The sequence below is a fragment of the Saccopteryx leptura genome, chromosome 9, assembly GCF_036850995.1.
Source record: "Saccopteryx leptura isolate mSacLep1 chromosome 9, mSacLep1_pri_phased_curated, whole genome shotgun sequence".
Taxonomy (NCBI): domain Eukaryota; kingdom Metazoa; phylum Chordata; class Mammalia; order Chiroptera; family Emballonuridae; genus Saccopteryx; species Saccopteryx leptura.
In genome coordinates this window covers 39,821,821-39,841,224 of record NC_089511.1, presented here as the reverse complement: position 1 = coordinate 39,841,224, position 19,404 = coordinate 39,821,821, and the positions used below count along the sequence as shown (strand labels likewise).

The 19,404-nt window shown below is 42.5% G+C and overlaps 1 protein-coding gene across 7 annotated transcripts in view; it reads left to right on the top strand.

Moving 5' to 3' along the window:
* The window catches only part of BANP (BTG3 associated nuclear protein), a 164,772-nt gene that overhangs the window by 53,884 nt on the left and 91,484 nt on the right, over positions 1–19,404 (top strand). For 5 of the 7 annotated variants that reach the window (XM_066349225.1, XM_066349226.1, XM_066349224.1 and 2 more), the window contains 2 exons: positions 17,352–17,468; positions 19,200–19,375. In XM_066349225.1, the coding sequence (XP_066205322.1) occupies positions 17,352–17,468; positions 19,200–19,375 (293 nt within the window). The remainder of the gene's footprint in view (positions 1–17,351; positions 17,469–19,199; positions 19,376–19,404) is intronic. The other 2 variants (XM_066349228.1, XM_066349227.1) reach the window with 1 other exon arrangement.

Genomic DNA, 19,404 nt, shown 5'->3' with positions numbered 1-19,404 from the left:
GAAATCAGGTGCTTGTCACGTGAAAGCTAAAGCTGTAAAGGTATATAAGACTCAAAAAGCTAACTTTGGGGAGCTTGTGTTTTGTTGCCCTTTTTGGGTCACACTGCTCCGCTGGCTAAAATAAACCCCCTTCCTCCAGCACTTGTCTGAGCGTCTTTGTCCTCCTGTGTTTCCTGCAGCAGTCCCTGCACCTGATCTCCAGCTGGGGGCCAGGGACTCTAGGGATCTCCTTTGCAGAGGGGAACGTGGGGCAGTCCGTCGTGTTGCTGCGCAACAGGGCCTTGTGCCCTGCTTTATGTTTTGTCCTAACAGATCGCCCCTGTGTGCTCTCGGCAGACAGCTGTTGCATGTCCTCTATGAAGGCAGTGAGTCTCAAACCCATCAGACCCAAACTTTTTTTTAAGAATAATTTTTTATAATGCCCTTTTATTCTAAAATGCAATGTTTAGAAAATATAATTTATAATTAAAATATGAATATAATGCCTTAGTGTAATGAAAGGAGAAACAGAAGGATAGTAGTGTTTAATAAAATAATATGCATTTCCATATGTAAATGGTTGGGTTGGATACATAGACGCAGTTAATAGGCCAGATGCCCAAACCTCCCATGTTGAGACCTGGTGATTCATGCTAGTTGGTGATGGAATATTACAAAATGATGAGCAATTTTGATGAAGTTTCAGATAAAGCAAAGTATAATTTTTTTGAGACTTAAACAATAGTTGAATTCCTGGAAAATTCAAGTTTTACAGCAATTCAAAAATCTTTTGTATATAAATGTAGAAGGAGTAAGATTCTGGGCTCAGAGAGTTAGAAGCATGTTTTTTATTCATATGAAAGTCTGGGGCATTTGAACTTTATGCAGGAAGATTCTTTTGTTAGTTGAGACTGTCTCGTGCATTGAAGGATATCTTAACCTCCTTGGCCTATACCCACTAAATCTCCATGGTATTCCTTAATTCTAATAATCAGATATATCCCAATGCATTTCAACCTTCCTTCTCCCCACCCTGGCACCTCCACTGAGAATGACATGCTTCCTGCTCTGTAGTAAGCTTGCACATTCTGTGTTTGGAAGAGGTAATCTTCATGAGATGAGTCAGGGGAAGTGTTGACAAAAATCTCTCTATTCATATTCTTCCTTCAGTTGTTTGTGATGGTTCCATCTGGGTCAAGTGGTTGAGGCTAGTGCCCAGGGACTGAAGAGCTATTGCAACTGTGGTTTGGACCTTCAGGGTGGCTTGTTTTGGGATTTCTTTTGTGTCAGGAGGGGTGTACTGGGAGAACAGGGCTCTGCCTGTCACCAGTTACCCTGGTTTGAAACTGCTGGGATGACCTGCGCCAAGTTATATAGTTGTGTTGATACTGTTGCCAGTTCTGTCAGCTTTAAAAAGACTAGAAGAAGGTGACTTAGGCTAGCTCTGGGGCCATTAGTTTCTCTCACTGTTCTAATGACAAAACTGTCCACATTCACTCGTGCAGGTGGCACCACTTTGGTTGAGGTTGTCCCTCCCGACTGATGTGCCACATTCCCTTGGGTTTTGAGATGCTTGACAACAGAGCTGCTCGCTTGGGTAAAGGCATTTCCAGTCTGTAGGGAGCCACTGTCTTCCTGGCTTTCTTCTGCATTACAGTGATTGCAGGGCTAGTGGGAAGAATCATTGGCAACTTTCCTGGTAAGAAATTTCATCATGCTTCCCGCTGTGGGGAGATTTTATCATTTAGAAACTTTGCCATGGTTTTTTCTGTGTGAATTAGCAAGTGGTAAAATAAAATTTTCTAAAATGAATTCAGATGTATAATCAGTTAGGTTGTGTTGGTGAGATAAAATCAACCTGTTACAGAAAACACTTATGTATATTGGAATGAAGCTTATTAATATGTTAATACAACCATTACTAATACAATTAATGTAAGATCATTAGAAGGAAAAATTGATCCTTCATTTTCTCATAGGCATAGTTTTAAATAGGATGTATTCATGAATGAGTTTTAAAGAAGATACTAAATCTGGCATTTCCCTCTGGGTAAGTTCTGCAAATAAGAAAAAAATTGCCAACAGTTGAAAGATGTTAATAAGAAATTTGGGGGAGAATTAAAGGATAAGAATATAATTTCAGTATATTAATGAAAAAGATGTATATATAAATTAGAAAGTTACTAATTTGTAAACACATATAAGTAAATGAAAATTGTATGTTTTAAGTGTGGGTAGTGGAGCATAGAGAGGAAAAGCCGCCAAAAATAATGAAAAATTGGTTAATGTTCTGAGTAATAAGCTACCTCTACAGATTATTTATTTTGGGCCTCAGATATTTCAAATGAAGGTTAGTACTCTATGACCTAGATTATTTTATATCCAAATCATGTGCTTTAAAAAATTACTTAAAATTCCTTAGGCCCAATTGCATTTCTGGTGAAGGATGAGTTGTAATCTCATAGCCCAAGTGCAGACATTGTTAAGATCTTTTCAGTTATAATGAGGCTTCTGGATAGTGGATGACAAGCCGTTCACTGCAATACTCTCCCTTCTTTTTGGAGAGGTTGCATGTGACCCGGAGCCAGTCCTACCTTAGAGGTTGGTGCAGCCTCTCAACTATGGGGTCCACCTCTGACTTCCTCTCTGCATACCGAAATCCACTCACCTGTTGGTTATTTCTAATTAGAACTGGCCTGGACTAGACCATGTTCTCAGCCCTGAGAGTTATTTTCTTTAATCTCCGGAGCACAGTAGGCAGTAGACTACTACCAATCTCAAATGGCATTTTGGATCCAGATTTCAGTTTTCACACCTGAATGAGATTCTTTTTTATTTTTTATTTTTTTTTATTTTTTATTTTTTACAGAGACAGAGAGTGAGTCAGAGAGAGGGATAGACAGGGACAGACAGACAGGAACGGAGAGAGATGAGAAGCATCAATCATTAGTTTTTCATTGCGCGTTGCAACACCTTAGTTGTTCATTGATTGCCCTCTCACATGTGCCTTGACCGCGGGCCTTCAGCAGATCGAGCAACTCCTTCCTGGAGCCAGCGACCTTGGGTCCAAGCTCATGAGCCTCGCTCAAACCAGATGAGCCCGCACTCAAGCTGGCGAGCTCGGGGTCTCGAACCTGGGTCCTTCCGCATCCCAGTCCGACGCTCTATCCACTGCACCACCACCAGGTCAGGCTGAATGAGATTCTTTAAATAAATTTAAGAAAAAAAAGAAAATCTTTTTATTTGAAGTGAAAGCTTAATCATTGTATTAAAAACTGTGAGGTTACTTAGGTGGGAGTCTCACCCAACGATGATGTTCTACTTGGGGAATAGAAAAATGGACTTGAATTATTTTTTTTTACTTTTTGTGTGTGTGTGAGAGAGACAGATAGCTACAAACAGAAAGGGAGAGAGATGAGAAGCATCAATTTTTCGTTGCGGTGCCTTAGGTGTTCGTTGATTGCTTTCTCATATGTGCCTTGACTGGGGGTGCTACAGCAGAGCGAGTGACCCCTTGCTCAAGCCAGCGACCTTGGACTCAGGCCAGTGACTTTGGTCTTCAAGCCAGCGAGCGACCTTTGGGCTGAAGCCAGTGACCATGGGGTCATTTCTATGATCCCATGCTCAAGCCAGCGACCCCGTGCTCAAGCTGGTGATCCTGCGTTCAAGCTGGATGAGCCCACACTCAAACCGGCGACCTCAGGTTTCGAACCTGGGTCCTCTGTGTCCCAGGCCGATGCTCTATCCACTGCGCCACCACCTGGTCAGGTTGGATTTGAATTATTAAGTGAGGGCTTTTTTCTGCAAGTGTGCCAATGTTGGGGTTCAGGGGCCCCTTGGGAGGGGTGATGCTGATGGAAAAGAATGCATGTGGAGCCTACATGGAGGAAAAGGCCACAAAGCTGCAGCACACTTTGTTGTTCAAGGCCAGTTTTTATATAGTGCAGGAGGATTTGCACATGTACCTACTCCTCCTTCTGAGTAAACTAGAGATAAGGCAGCAGGTTATATAACTGTGGGAGCAACAGCATATATGCTCCCACTTCCAGGTCATGTCCTATGGCATAACTACTGCACACGTGCCACAGCTCTAGCTTGCACCAGGATCTCATACTCCATCTTCCTAGATCTTTTCCTGGGCTAGTGATATGCAGTACGATACTTTCATGATGCTGGGCAGTGGCAGTGAGCTGCAGGTTCCAGTCAGCCACGGTCACCAGGGTCAGCAACTGATACTCCATAGTAGATTCATTGTGTTAGGTGATTTGCCCAACAGCAGGGTACTGTGAGTGTCCAAGCACATTTAAGGCAGACTGGGCTAAACTATGATGCTCGGTAAGCTAAGTGTATTTGACTTAATGGCATTTTCGATTTACAATGGGTTTTTTGGGATATAATCCCATCATAAGTTGAGAAGTATCTATACTACTTTATTTGGTTTCTCAAATTGTTCTAACTTTGGCCCTTGGCCTTTTGACATCCCCACCCCTGTCCCGACCTTGTGGGATTATTTTTGATCTTAGCACTTCCTTCCTTTCTGGCACCACTGACACTCCAGGCTCGTCTTGTAGGTTTGCTGCCCTGGTCCTAGAGTAACTTCTTCTTATTGGAAAATGGTATTAGAGACAAGATCTGGACACTGGGTGTCTTCTGAGTGTTCAGAGGTTCCCCACAGGGCATATTCCTGGGATGTCACATGCATGTCTCATGCTCTGCTGTGCAGTGATGGAGTTCCTGTTCCTCCCTGGGAGTCAGCCCTGTCATCCACGTTTCCTTTCTTCATTCGTTTCTTAGTAGTAGTTATTGTCGCTCCTTGGAAAGAAGAAAAAATATGCATTCCTAACCAACGTGCTTTTCTCCTGATTTGGGACCATTAGTTTGAATTCACAGAAATGTATTAATGTACAGACGTGGCTTCTGTGGGGTGGGGTGAGGTGCAGGTTAGAACCTGAGTTGTCCAGAGTCTTTCTGCTCCAGAATCTTCTTTCTTAAGCAACTGGTTTTTGAAGTTTGTTGCATTAGGTTGTCCCCGTTTCTTTGGTGCCATTAGTTACTTTGGATGAGTTAATTTTATACTATATTTTGCTCATCTCACTAGATATTGAAAAGATATTTTTAATGGTAATTTATTCCTATCCTCAAGAGCATTTTTTTGGATCCTGGTTATGACTTTTTAATCCTTAATAACATGCAAGCAATAGATATGAACCCTTTGAAACAAATTTCAATAAATGTTTCATTTGAATGCTTGGTGTATCAATTAGGTAACATGAACTGTGATAAAGTATCCAGGATACTTGGGGATTGAAACCTTTGGAGATTGCCTTTTGCTCCGGCTCATGGTGCAGTGTGGGTGCTTCTGGGCCTCCTGCAGCTCTCACCCTGTCCCCGTCCCTGTGTGGCTCTGGTGCTGGTGCCTTCCATCTGTGCTGTCTTCCCCTGAGGCCTCAGGGTCCTCAGTATGGGAAAGGGAGGTCTGGAGAAGGCACATTCTGTTCTTAAAATGCTGGAATCGGAGAGACATAATCTGTCCTGTTGACTTCCCATCCATGAGCACTTGTCCCCAGGCTGCATTTGCACGGAAGGCCACCTGGAACTGTAGTCTGCAGTGTAGTGGCTCCCAAGGACAGGGCTACCCCATGAGAAGGGGGCAGGGGTTCATGGTGGACCCCAGCCCATCTGCATTTGGGCTTGAAGATCTCAGAGTATCTCACTTTATTGTTTAACTAAGGATTGCTACCTTCACCGTCCCCCTGCCCCCTTTTTTTGCCCTTGTTCAAATTCTAAGACTGGTAAACAGCTCTGTTTTTGCAAGTACATACACTGAACTGAAAATTTTCTTACTTTATTGTGACTCAGGTTCTTGTGTGGTATGCAAATGTATAACTGTAAAAGCCAATGGGAGAGTATGTTCTTAGGGAACACATATGTATGGGGCTTTAGAAGAATCTGTCAACATAAGTAGAAAGCAGATAAAATTACTTGAGATTCTTGCTGGCTTGCATTTGTTAATTGAGAGGTTTTCGAGATAATTCACAAAAATTAGAAAATATTGTATCAGATTTCCCATGATGAATAATCATTTTGAGTTGCAGAAGGATCAGTGGTCAGCAGAATATAATGAGTAAGGCTTAATTGTAGGGAGGAGGGAGGCAAAAACTTTCTCAAGTAATCTTCAAATATTCTGATGGAGCTCCTCCTACCCTAGCCACAAAAGATAAGTTGGAGGGCACTGTGTGATTAGAAATATCACCAGACTTGTCTGCCTCACACAGGTAGTGAGTGGGGAAGTATTTGCAAATAATACAGCTCTGTGTAAACTTTTAGTCTTACCTAAGCCTTTGAGGTCAAGTTTGCTCCTAGTATAGGCTAATACAAATAACTGAGAAAGTGAACTCCCCAAGGATAGAGCATTTCTGCTGTGCCTGGAGTAGGCCTCTCACTCAGTGCCACTCAGGGCAGTGTTGGTGATGGAGGGTTCAGAGGATTTAGCCTTTGGGCATTTTGTTATTTAACCTTGTCTTTGGAAGATAAGTTTCTCCGAAATAGGGTGTGCTCTTAGCACCCAAACGCATATGGTGAGGTTTAGGCAGAGAACATAACTATGGACATTAAAAAATAAATTTATTGGGATGACATTGGTTTACAAAACCACACAGATTTCATTTGTACAACTCAATGTAACACTATAACACCATTGCTCACAGTGCTCTGTGCTCCTTCTGCCCAAAGCAAAGTCTCTTTCCGCCCCATTCCCCCACCTTTCCTCTACTCCACCTCCTCCCTCTCCTCCTTTCCCTCTGGCTTTCCTGTAGTTTGTAACTGTGTGTTAGGTATGTATGTTTTTTGGCTAATCTCTTCACCATCTTTCATCCAGTCCCCTCTCCCTCCCCTCTGACAGCTGTCAGTCTGTTCCATGTGCCCATGCCTCTGTTTCTATTTTGTTCATCAGTTTCTTTTGTTCATTAGGTTCCACATATAAGTGAGATCATATGGCATTGGTCTTCCTCTGACTGGCTTATTTCACTTAGCATAATAATTGTGGACGTTCTTGATTATTTGATGCAATATGCCCATGTCCCTTCAGCCCTAGACGTTTGTTCAGTGAATATCTACAGGCATGTCACTGTTGACGGTACATCAGCTTGGTGGCAGTTGGTTTCTTGTTTCCTGGATGAACTTTCTGCTTAGGTTAAATGCTTTCATTGCTTTTGGAAGTTTTCCTTAATCTTTGGAAATTGGAAATAAGAAGTGACTATGCTGCTTATACAAACCTGATTTCTTTCAGGGGACCCCATTCTCCAAGAGAACTTGAGAAGTGTTTGTTTGTTTGAACCCCCAGTGCACTGAAACTCTTGGGTAGAGGTGGGGAGTATAGGAATGACTCCTATACCTCCAGCTGTTTCCATGGCAGACTTGTTAATTGAATTTGGCCCATCCCCTGAGCCAATAGTCAGAATTGGGGTCAGGGTCAGGGTCAGTGGGGGTTTCAGGTAGAGGGAGCTGGCTCTAAATATTAAACTATTTAACTATTATGGTTCTAAGGAGTTTTTTCTGTTACAACACAGTAAGAGTGTATGTGTCTGTATGTGTGTCTGTATATGTTCAGAACCCAATTATAAGTCCCTAAAATCTGTGTAGAGTTCTAGCAGATTCTGTGTTAGATGTCCTCGGAAGTTCTCTAAGCATACGCAGATCTGACACCCCTAATTCTTCCATAGAAGGCTTGGGTGCAGTCTCTGGTACGCCCGACCCTTCTCTTTGTCCCAGGTCTGCACCTGTTTCTTGCTGGGCTCTTTGCACATCACATACTGACCTCCTCTCAAGTATTCACTGATTCTGTTCTATATCACCCCCTTCCCCCCCAGTCCATGCCTGTACTGAACCACTGTATGGGCTCCAAGCTCTCTGGTTCAACTTGTTTTTGGTTTTTCTTTTGTAATAAAAAGTGGCAAACACAAACTTGTGAAAAATACTTTACATTCTACATTTTTCAAGTCTTTTATTTTGCTGGTTTTTATTTTTGCATAGATTTTAATAAAGCCCCTAAGTGTACATTCAAACAATAATCCATGTTTTGTGACTGATGAGCAAAGGGGGCAGAAAATTGACATTTAAAAATAATATAGATACTTCAACACGGTCACAGAACAATTTTCTGAAACTCATGAGAAGTTGACCACTTCCTAAGGGCAGCTTGGAAAATGTCATGACAACTCTGAAAGCTGAAGATATAAAATGGATTAAAAACAAAATAAGCCTGACTAGGCGGCGGTGCAGTGGATAGAGTGTCATCCTGAGATGCTGAGGACTCAGGTTTAAAACCCTGGGCTCCCTGGCTTGAGCATGGGATCACAGACACGACCCCATGGTCACTGGCTTGAGACCAAAGATTGCTGGCTTGAAGCCCAAGGTTGCTGGCTTGAGCAAAGTGTCACTGGCTTAGCTGGAGCCCCCTGGTCAAGGCACATATGAGAAAGCAATCAGTGAATGACTAAGGTGCCACAATGAAGAATTGAATACTTCTCATCTCTCTCCCTTCCTGTCTGTCTATTTCTCTAAAACAAAACAAACAAAAACAAGTAGGCTCTGACCGGATGGCTCAGAGGGTAAAACATCCCAGTGCTCTGCGATCATGGGTTTGACTCCCTGGTTGGGGCACATACAAGAAGCAATCAATGAGTATACAACTAAGTGGAACAACTAGTTGATGCTTCTCTGTTCTCCCCTCACCTGCCAACCAATGGAAAAATAATTTAAAAAAGCAACTAAAATGCTTAAACACTAAGAGGGTAAGTTGTGGCAGTAGTTGAAATAGGATTATTCCTGCTCCTGACCAACAAGTGGCTAAGAGTATGAAACATACCTGGTTTCAGATCCAGGCTCCATCACTTATGAATGGTGAGAACTTGGGAAAATTCTTACTTTTTTTTTTTAAATTTTATTTATTCATTTTTTAGAAAGGAGAGAGGGAGAGAGAGGGAGAGGAGAGAAACAGAGAGAGAAGGGGGGGAGGAGCAGGAAGCATCAACTCCCATATGTGCCTTGACCAGGCAAGCCCAGGGTTTCAAACCGGCGACCTCAGCATTTCCAGGTCAACACTTTATCCACTGCGCCACCACAGGTCAGGCAAATTCTTACCTTTTTTATTTATTTATTTTTACAGAGACAGAGAGTGAGTCAGAGAGAGGGATAGACAGGGACAGACAGGAACGGAGAGAGACGAGAAGCATCAATCATTAGTTCTTCATTGAGCATTGCAACACCTCAGTTGTTCATTGACTGCCCTCCCATATGTGCCTTGACTGCGGGCCTTCAGCAGACCGAGTAACCCCTGCTGGAGCCAGGGACCTTGGGTTCAAGCTGGTGGGTTTTTTGCTCAAACCAGATGAGCCCGCGCTCAAGCTGGCGACCCCGGGGTCTCGAACCTGGGTCCTCTGCTTCCCAGTCTGATGCTCTATCCACTGCGCCACCGCCTGGTCAGGCAAATTCTTACCTTTTTTAAGCATCAATTTCTTCATTAGTAAAATGAGAATAAAAGTAGTAAGCTAGGGTTTCTGTGACTGAGATTATTATAAACTAAAAAGAAAAAAAAATCAATTTTAGACTATAATAAAGAATAAAAAGCATTTATTTAACCTAAATTGTGTTCCACTGAGACAAAGAGTGGGCTGTCTTTTATAAAAATGTTCCCACTCAGGCTATCAGGTCTGTTTTATGTAAATGAGGTATCCAATTGTGCAGTACTGATTGGACAGGGCTGGTCTCATTCCATTGGTAGAAAGTCAAAACTAGGATTTCCCTGCAGTGTAAACAGGGCATAGCAAGGCAAGCCCACGGTCCTGGTATACAGAATAACTGAGAAGCCCCTTTTAGGAAATGGCCACTAGCCTCTTCTTGTTTATAAAATTTGGATCCTCAGTTGACCATGGGGAGTTAATCATCAGCAAATGAATTCCTTGTTAGGGTTCACATCAAATGAATCTTCTCAGGTGTTTAGTATTCCTTGATTCTCCATAGCCCTGTGAGATTTTAAAAATTAATGATATTAATGTTGGTTGTTCACTGTGTCTAATAATGGCCAGGCCTTGTGGTATATGCTGGGCTCACATCAGTAAGACCACAGGATTCTAGGTCACCTTAGTTTAGTATCTTCAGATATTTCAGTGGATGACAACATCATAGGCCTTCTCTAGCATTGTGTTTGTAGGTTTCTCTCTGGCTGGTGATTCTTAACCTTTTTTTCTTTTAGCATTCTGATTAGCAGAATGAGACCAAGGAAATCTGGAGGCACCAACCAGAGGCTTGCAGTCACATGTGAGGCTTATTCTTGAATTCGTTCATGTCTTAAACATACAGGGTTGCCTGTATATGGGCATTCACCTTAGCAGTTGTGTTATACCACTGAACAAAACAAAAAGACCCCTGTATCTGAACTACCACATAACAAGCTGATCTGTACTAACTGACCTATATAATTTTGTTGTTTTAAACCAGGAACATCCATCAGAATCACCTTGGGAATTATTTAAAAAAATTAAGTCCCAGGCTGCCTGGGGGTGGGCCCTAGCTTCCCCAGAAAATTCTAATATTTCAGAAGTAGGGAGCTGTAGACTCTTGCTTGTTAAGAATGTGGGCTCTGGTGGTTGAGGATTTGCACTCAAATCTCACTTTGCCACTTACCAGCTGTGTGGGCTTGGGCAGGTTATTGGCCTGTCTGTGCAGTGAAGACACTGCAGTGTTCCCTCAGGCTTCCAGGGTTGAATGACTTTTCACATAGAGCCACGGGGTAGTGCTGCTGCTGGGACTGCCCCTGCTGGAGTCCGTGGGGGTCCTGCACGCAGTCACTGCTTATAAGGGGTGAAAGTTCCTTATTTTGCCTCATCGCAGGTCACTGGGCCAAGCTCTAGGGTGTGTTTACTTCTGATACTATATTTAGGCAAGAGTATTGAACTTGTATAATTAGCATAATCTTAGAATTAAACAGGAATGGTCACCTTGTAAATTAGCATTGTCTGTTTTAGAATTTAAACAATCAGAACAGTCAATGGGTCTAGCTATTTCTCTTTTCCTTAATTTTGATTAAGTTTTTATTTAACAGGAGCTGAAACAAACACACAGTTATAGTAAAGGTATATAGATAATGATTTAAAATTGCAAAAGAATAAAATGAACACATAAGAAAATTTTTAAAAAACAAAATGACCTGGCCCTGGCCAGTTGGCTCAGTGGTAGAGCGTTGGCCTGGCGTGCAAGAGTCCCAGCTTTGATTCCTGGCAGGGCACACAGGAGAGGCGCCCATCTGCTTCTCCACCCCTCCCCCCCTCCTTCCTCTCTGTCTCTCTCTTCCCCTCCCTCAGCCAAGGCTCCATTGAAGCAGAGTTTGCCTGGGCGCTGAGGATGGCTCTGTGGCTTCTGCCTCAGGTGCTAGAATGGCTCTGATTGCGGCAGAGTGATGCCCCAGATGAGCAGAGCATCACCCCCTAGTGGGCATGCCAGGTGGGTCCCGGTCGGGCGCATGCAGGATTCTGTCTGACTGCTTCCCCATTTCCAACTTCGGAAAAATACAAAAACAAAAACAAAATGACCCAAGGAATAGGAAAATTGATCAGTGGAACATGATAGAGAGCTTAGAAACAGGCCACACAAATATGCCCAACTAGTTTTTGACAAAAGTGCAAAAAAAGTTCAAAGGAGGAAAGACAGATTTTTTAATGAATGGTGCTGGAGCAGTTGGGCATCCGCAGGCAAATAAAAGAAATGAACATCGATGTCAACCTCATGATTTGAACAAAAATTAACTTAAAATGGATCACAAATTAAATGTCAAATGTAAAACTGGAAAAACTTTAGATGAAAACACAGGAGAAAATCCTTGGGTGTTAAGCAAACTTCTTAGACTTGACAACAAAACATTTTGAAAGATAAATTGGACTTGATTAAATTAAGAAACTTATGCTCTGTGGAAGACCTGCTAGGCAGATGAAAAGACAGGCTATAGCCTAGGAGAAAATATTTGCAACCACTTATCTGCCAAAGGGCTGGTCTATAAAGTAAAGAACTCTCAAAACTCAACAGTAAATAAACAACCCAATTAGGAAATGGGTAAAAAATACAACAGCTATTTTACTGAAGAGAAGAGACAGGAGGACAAATAAACATATGACCAATTAGATATTCAATATCATTAGTCATCAGGGAAATGCAAATTGAAACCACAATGAGATATCACTCCACACCTATCAGAATGGCTAAATAAAAAATAGCGACACCACCAAATGCTGACGAGGGTGTTGAGAAACTGGATCTCATTCGTTGCTGGTGGGAATGTAAAATGCTGGAGCCACTCTGGAACACAGTTTGGCAGTATTTATAAAGCTAAACATGTGCTTGCCATGTGGCCCAGCAATCACATTTTTAGGTATTTGTCCCAGAGAAATGAAAACTTATATAACCACACAAAAACCTCTACATAAATGTCCATGGTAGCTTTATTTATAATAACCAGAACCTGCAGACACTCCGGATACCCTTCTGTGGGTGAAGGGTTAAATGAACTGGTCCACCTGTAAACAAACAACTGTGCCATACCCGAGTAAACTGCTCATATGTGCTGCCACTTGGAGGACCTTGGGGGGCACTGTGCTGAGTGCAACAAGCCTGTCTCTGTAGGTCATGGGCTGTGTGATTCCATGTCTATAACTTTCCACAAATGTTGGAACTGTCGGTTAGAATAGGTTAGTGGTAGCAAGGGGATAGGGTGTGATGGGCGGGTGGGTGTGTCTAAAGGGGTAGCGTGAGGCTGCTGCTGGTGGCGATGGTGCAGTACCCGGATCTACACATGATATCAGAAGCATAGAACTGCACATGACACATGTTCGTGCATGCAGAAACTGGTGAAATCCAAACTGGTGAAATACTGGTAGTCTCACTACCAGTACTGTTTCAATGTCACTTTCCTATTTTAGATATTGTATTACAGTTTATAGGATGTCACTGCTGGGGGCATAAGACTTGATAGACTTTGTAACTTTCTGTGAATCTATAATTATTTCAAAATGTATCAGTCAGGGTTCAACCAGAGGAAGAGAACTAGTAGGAGATATGTGTGTTTGAGAATGAGAGAGAGAGGCAGACAGAGTAACGCAGTACCCCCATCAGGGATTTATCACACAGAATTGGTTTACACAGTTGGGGGCAGCCATCCACATCTGAAGCCTGTAGGGCAGGTAGACAGGAAGGGAAGAGCGTGGTCAGCTGTCAGGAGCTATTTGGAGTCTATAAGACCAGGGAAAGCGTAAACCTCCTTTGCAGGTTTCACCTGATCAGACTGGGCCCTCCCAGTGTAGTCTTTCTTGTGAATAACTTGAATCAGTTAGGACTTTCAGTCACATCTGCAAAATCTCTTTACAGTTGCACCCAGATTAGTGTCTGATTGAATGACCAGGGACTGTGAAGCCTAGCCAAGAAACTTGATATTGTGACAGTTTTCCATATCAACCCTTAGATCATTAGTGGGATTCAAATAATTTAACAACCGGTTCTCTGCCCTAATGACCGTTTTAAGTATAAAAAAAGATATACCAAAAGGTAGTCTATTATTTCATGCATTTAATACTTAAATAAGAATAATAAAACTAGATTATGTTATAAGAGCTTTAAAATATTAATGAAAAAAAATTAAATAATACCTGACAAAAAACAATAAAACTGTTATTTAAGATATTTCCAATGACAACTTGTCACCCCCTGGTTGTTTGGCACTTTTTCTCTTTACATTATATGTTTGTTTACTGAAGTAACAAAACGTGAGAGAATTAAAATGTAGTATTTCATCAAAGGTATAATGAGTTTTATGAAATGAATAAATAAATATTATAAGTATAGTTCCATCAAATTTCTTTCACCTGTGGACGGAATGAACATTACTGTGGGTACTTAGAATATGCTGTTGTGCAGATGAACGTTAAAAAAGAGTAAGGAAGCCCTTGCTGGTTGGCTCAGTGGTAGAGTGTTGCCTGGCATGTGGATAGTCCTGAGTTTGACTCTGGTCAGGCATGCAGGAGAAGCCCCAGACAGAGCACTCCTGGTGGGGGGTAGGGCTTGCTGGGTGGGTCTCAGTTGGGGCGCATGCGGGCGTCTGTCTGTCTGCCTCCCTGCTTCTCACTTAAGGAAAAAAAAAAAGAGTAAGGAATGTAAATTTTTGATTTCCATATAAGGTGGACAGCTGCCCACATTAGAATCCTGATTACAAGTGCCATTTTAACAATGGGTTCACTGAACTCAACAAAAAATTAGTTATTGGTTCTGTCCAACCAGTGTGAACTGGCTGAATCCCACCCTGCCTTAGAGCCACTGATTCAACCACCAGTCTGTGGACCATCTTCATACAACATCAGGGTGGTTAACTCTTCCTTGGGCTGGCACGGAATTTCTGGTGGACCGGCAGTTGAAAAACCACTGCCTTAGATAACTGCTTTATTCTTCTTAATGTAATATGGATGTTCAATAATTTTTGAAAAACAAAATATTCTTTTGTACAATTTGAGGTTGACATAAATTGCCTTAGTTGAAAGGTTGTAATTTTAATATTTAATCATATTGTAATGTTGATATTTGAAAACCAAACTAATTCATTGCGCTTTAAATATTTTAATCTAAAACCATCATCTATTTTAAAAATCCCATGACTAGGCTTTTGACAGCCAAATTTTACCTTGTTCCTTTGCTTTTTGAACTTTCATTTCCATTATTTTTCTTGAAAAATTTTATCCTGTCAGTCAGACTGTCTCACTTACTAGTAACAGAAATATGGATAGAAATTGAAACTAAAATATTTATTGCCTGTAATAGTAAGGCACCAAAGGTTAAATAAATTTATTACAATTACTAGTATTCAGTTGAACAAAACAGCATAAATGAATTACTTTTATTTATAATGAATTTTTTTTTTTTTTTACAGGGACAGAGAGAGTGATAGATAGGAACAAACAGACAGGAACAGAGAGAGATGAGAGAAGCATTAATCATCAGTTTTTCGTTGCGACACCTTAGTTGTTCATTGATTGTTTTCTCATATGTGCCTTGACCACGGGCCTTCAGCAGACCGAGTAACCCCTTGCTTGAGCCAGCGACCTTGGGCCAAGCCTGGTGAGCTTTTTGCTCAAGCCAGATGAGCCCGCACTGAAGATGGTGACCTCAGGGTCTCGAACCTGGGTCTTCCGCATCCCAGTCCGATGCTCTGTCCACTGCACCACCGCCTGGTCAGGCTATAATGAATTCTTAATAACCCAATATTATGAATATATTCTTGAGATGGATGTGGATTTAGTTTTAGTTAATTCCTGAATCCATAACTTAATGCTTAAAATTAGACAATGTTCAGTGTTGGTTTTATTTCTCTTTTAGTTCTAAGAAATGTTCCCATGAATAAATATGTGGGAGAGGAAGGAGTTCCTCAGGTCTTCAAGTTATATGCCAAACATTGTTGTGGTCTATCATCAAAAAATTATTTTTGATGATCTGTGAGCTGAATATTAACGAGGTCCTGTCAGTTTTGTTGAAAGCCGAGAATTGTGGAACTGTAACTCACCGAACGGTTTTCCAGCCAGCCATTGGAGGCATTGACATATTTCAGACTGGCTCTGTGTTTGCACCTCAGGTGTTCGTTTTTTTGGATGGACAGTGCACCTGAGTATAATTAGAGGGAGGTAATTTTTTTTTTAAGTGAAACAAACAGATTGATCAGAGGTACTCTCTCAAGGACAATCATTTTTAGGAAATAGTACATTCTGGAAGGTGAGGATCTTGAAATTGAGATGCTGAGAGCTATCCATACCCAGGAAGCTCCTGGAAATCTTGGGGTATCTCTAGGGCTGTGTTTATTCCAGCTTGAAGCGGGTTGCCTCAGAACATTGTTTCCTTGATCTTAAGAATCTTTAGGGAGAAAGGTATGTTTTAGTCAAAACACCTTTGCCAGATGGTCATGAATACATTTTGATCTGTGTATTTCCTATGGGACTTTTCAGAACTTGAATGTGCTAATGTCAATTAAGGAACTCTGTCTACTCTGCAGAACTTTTACTTAGTTGCTCATGGAAAGAGGGCACAGGAATAGCGTCCTGGGGGACGCTAGTGTCCCACGGAACACACTTGGGGAGATACAAAATGCATGTAAACTTTTTGTCTGTTTTGCTGTATGAGAAGCCTGAAGTCATCAGCCTGTATGTGAACAAGTCAAAGGTCACCGAGGTTACTTGCGTGGTGTGACCTATGGGTTAGTCCTCAGGGTTTATTGGTTACTTTAGGTGTCACCAAAAAACAAGTAGAATAATTGAAAAAACAATACCTTTGAGTGAAGTGCAGTGGATCATGCTCTTATTTTAGAACAGTTTGTGCTCCTGCAGTTGACTTGGGCAGGAAGCAGAGTCTTTTGTGCCCTGATTTTGGGAGGAGGCTTACCAGCCGTGTGGCTAGGACAGTGGGCTGGATTTTCACATGCACTGTTGGTTATGTGATCTTCTTGTGTAAAGGCAGTGTTTCCCCAGAGTTGGGTTTTGGAGAGTGAAATCCAGGAATGACACTTTTCAGGTGATACTGCTGTGTGTTTCCGGTGTTTGTCTTGGCACTCTGGCCTCCACAACAAAGCAGATGCTAAAACTTCCTGGGGCTGTAGATTAATGACGGAGGAGTCTCAGTGAGTGTGGCCCCTTGAGATATACTGCTGGCTAATGGGGAACATAGTGCTGCCTCCAGGAAGGTGCCCTGTGAGGGCTCAGCTCTTTCCTGTGATCGTTTTCCTGCAACACAAAACCGCTTTTGGTCATGGTTCCCACCCTCTCCCAGTGGAAGCTGGAGGTGGTCAGTGCCCTGTGGCCTGCCTGTGGTCCCTCAGCTGTCTTTGCCCTTTCTTTCTAGAGCAGCATTAACATTTTGGGATGATGTTGATAAGTATATGGTTACAAAAGCCTAGATTTGTCCTGTAGGATTCTGTTGGGATGGGATGAATAAAACTATCAAGCTGTTTTTCATGCAAACATGCTACTTTAGAAACCTTTTTTAACTGCATAATTTGTGATATCTCTATTCTATATAAAGGTTTAAATGCCCCCTTCCCATATTATCCTGTTGTACAAAATGAGAATAACAAGGAGGAAGGTTAAATTCTCTATTTAAAAAATCCCAATCTCTCATTTATTCCTTCTCTAGAGTAAATTATTTATTGCTTTAAATATGGTTTCTGCTTGGAGCCTCCTCCCTTTCTTAGTGCTCATCATTGGGAGCTGACTGTATTGAATTACTCTTGTGCACTCTTACAATGAATGTTGTTGTTTTAAGGTTTTCTTTTTCTTTGTGATTCTTTTGTTCCCTAGCGTCGTCCCCCAGACTACAGTAATACTCAACAGTGATCGGCAGAACGCCATTGTAGCCAAGATGGAAGACCCCTTGAGCAACAGGGCACCGGATTCCCTGGAAAATGTCATTAGCAAGTCAGTAGCCACAACACCACCCCCCTTTTCATCGCCACTGCCACTGTGATGAGTCCCCTTGTGGACAAATCAGCATTCTAAGCCAGGCACAGTCGGGCACTTCTGTCTTCACACGGGTTGAGCACACTAGCCACCACCCAAAGTTCTTTGCAGTGTGGGCTGTGCCATGTTGTGGGTGAGGTCCCACTGGCTAAGCTGGATAAGAGCAGGAGGTTAAGGGAGAAACAGCACTTGGGACTGTTGTGTCCAGTGTAGTGTGTGGTATAAGGACATTGTGCTGTGTTTTTACAACAGTCAGCCAAGTCCTTATCCTCTTACCTGCTCACAGTTTACTCACATCTGTCTGTCTGTCCATCCAGTAACATGTCAGGTCAACAGACATCCTCATGTAAGTTTGCTAAGTGGTGGAGACATTTTGAGGTGATGGCTTTTTTCTCACACCTTTTTTTTGAGATTTTGAATGTAGCTTTTGTCAGAGATGGGAGTGCACAAAATGCATTGTTGCTACCCTGTGTGACAGTGAAATGTGCCACAGGGGGTCCTGCCTAGCGGTTGGGGCTCAGCTTTTCTGGATAACATGCTCCCAAGAGGGCTCTTTTGCTTTTTGTTTCCTATCTGTGTCTTCTCAAAGTTCTAGTTTGCCTTTTCTCTCAGTCTCCTTTGCAGATTGTTCTTCCTCCAGTTGTGTCCTGTTTTCTTTGTTGTCATAGCCCAGATCTCTGGGAGCCCAGCCGTGCTTCTGAAGGCCTGTGCGCTGGGGTGTGGGGAGACGAGGGGTGAAGTCTGGGTGTCTAGGTGCTCAGAGGCTGAGGAAGACTGGGTGGTGGAGAAGAGGGGGTCAGGCGTGCCTCTCACATCGCCCCGGTGGTCAGCTGTCAGAGTCTGAGCCTTTAGAAGCCAGGTCAGCTTGGACAGGCCTCTGTGGAGTCAAGAAAGTATAGCTCCCTTCTCTGGGTAGGGCCAGGATTTGAAATGAGTTTTGATGTGTAAACAGGGAAATTGTGCTTCTCTCCCTTTCTCAGTGCTTAGCAGTCCACGGAAAGGGCCATTGAAACGATCATTAAAAAGGCAAGTAGGTCTCTGGATAATCTCCCCCTCCCCTTTATTAGTACTTTTTGGAGCTGGACTGTGTCTCATTTTTCTGGCAATATCTCATTGCTCTGTACAGGACCCCTGGTGGTGGTGAGAATATTTTATCAGAGATACTTGACCGGCTTTTTAAACCCACATCAGTGGTTTTTGTTAGTGGGTATAATTGGGAGTGATAACTCCATTTTCAAAGGCTAAGGTCACTTCTAGAATGTCTGACACTACGGAGTGGATTGGGTCAATGGAAGTCTCTAGCCATAATTCCTCTTAATTTAGTTTTTCCTTTGACATAGCCTTAAAAATTACTCTTACGCAAATGTTAACATTTTATAGGGATATCTCTATGAACAGAAAACAGCATATAGACCTTGAGTCATAGAAAGCTGTGAATTTACTTTATGATAAAAATACTTTTTTAAACTTTGAAAATGTTTTACCACTTCTTCCAACCCCAGACTATTTCCTAGTATTAAATTGTTGTTAATCTTAGAAGGAGCTGCATGGGAAGACTTGTGACCCACTGCTCCGTGCGAAGTTAGTCTCGGACGAGGGAGGAGAGAGGAACGCGGCAGGGACTCAGTGCTGTCTCTGCTTGGCGGCGGTGCTGCTCTCACACTGCTGGTGTTTCTGTTTCCTGCTCAGTGCGGTTCCCGGGCGTCGGCAGAACACCATTGTGGTGAAGGTGCCGGGGCAAGAAGACAGCCACAACGAGGATGGGGAGAGCGGGTCCGAGGCCAGCGACTCCGTTTCCACCTGTGGACAGTCGGGAAGTCAGAACATAGGAAACAATGTCACCCTCATCACCCTGAACTCAGAAGGTGCGCCTGCAAAGCTTTCCTTTTCTTTG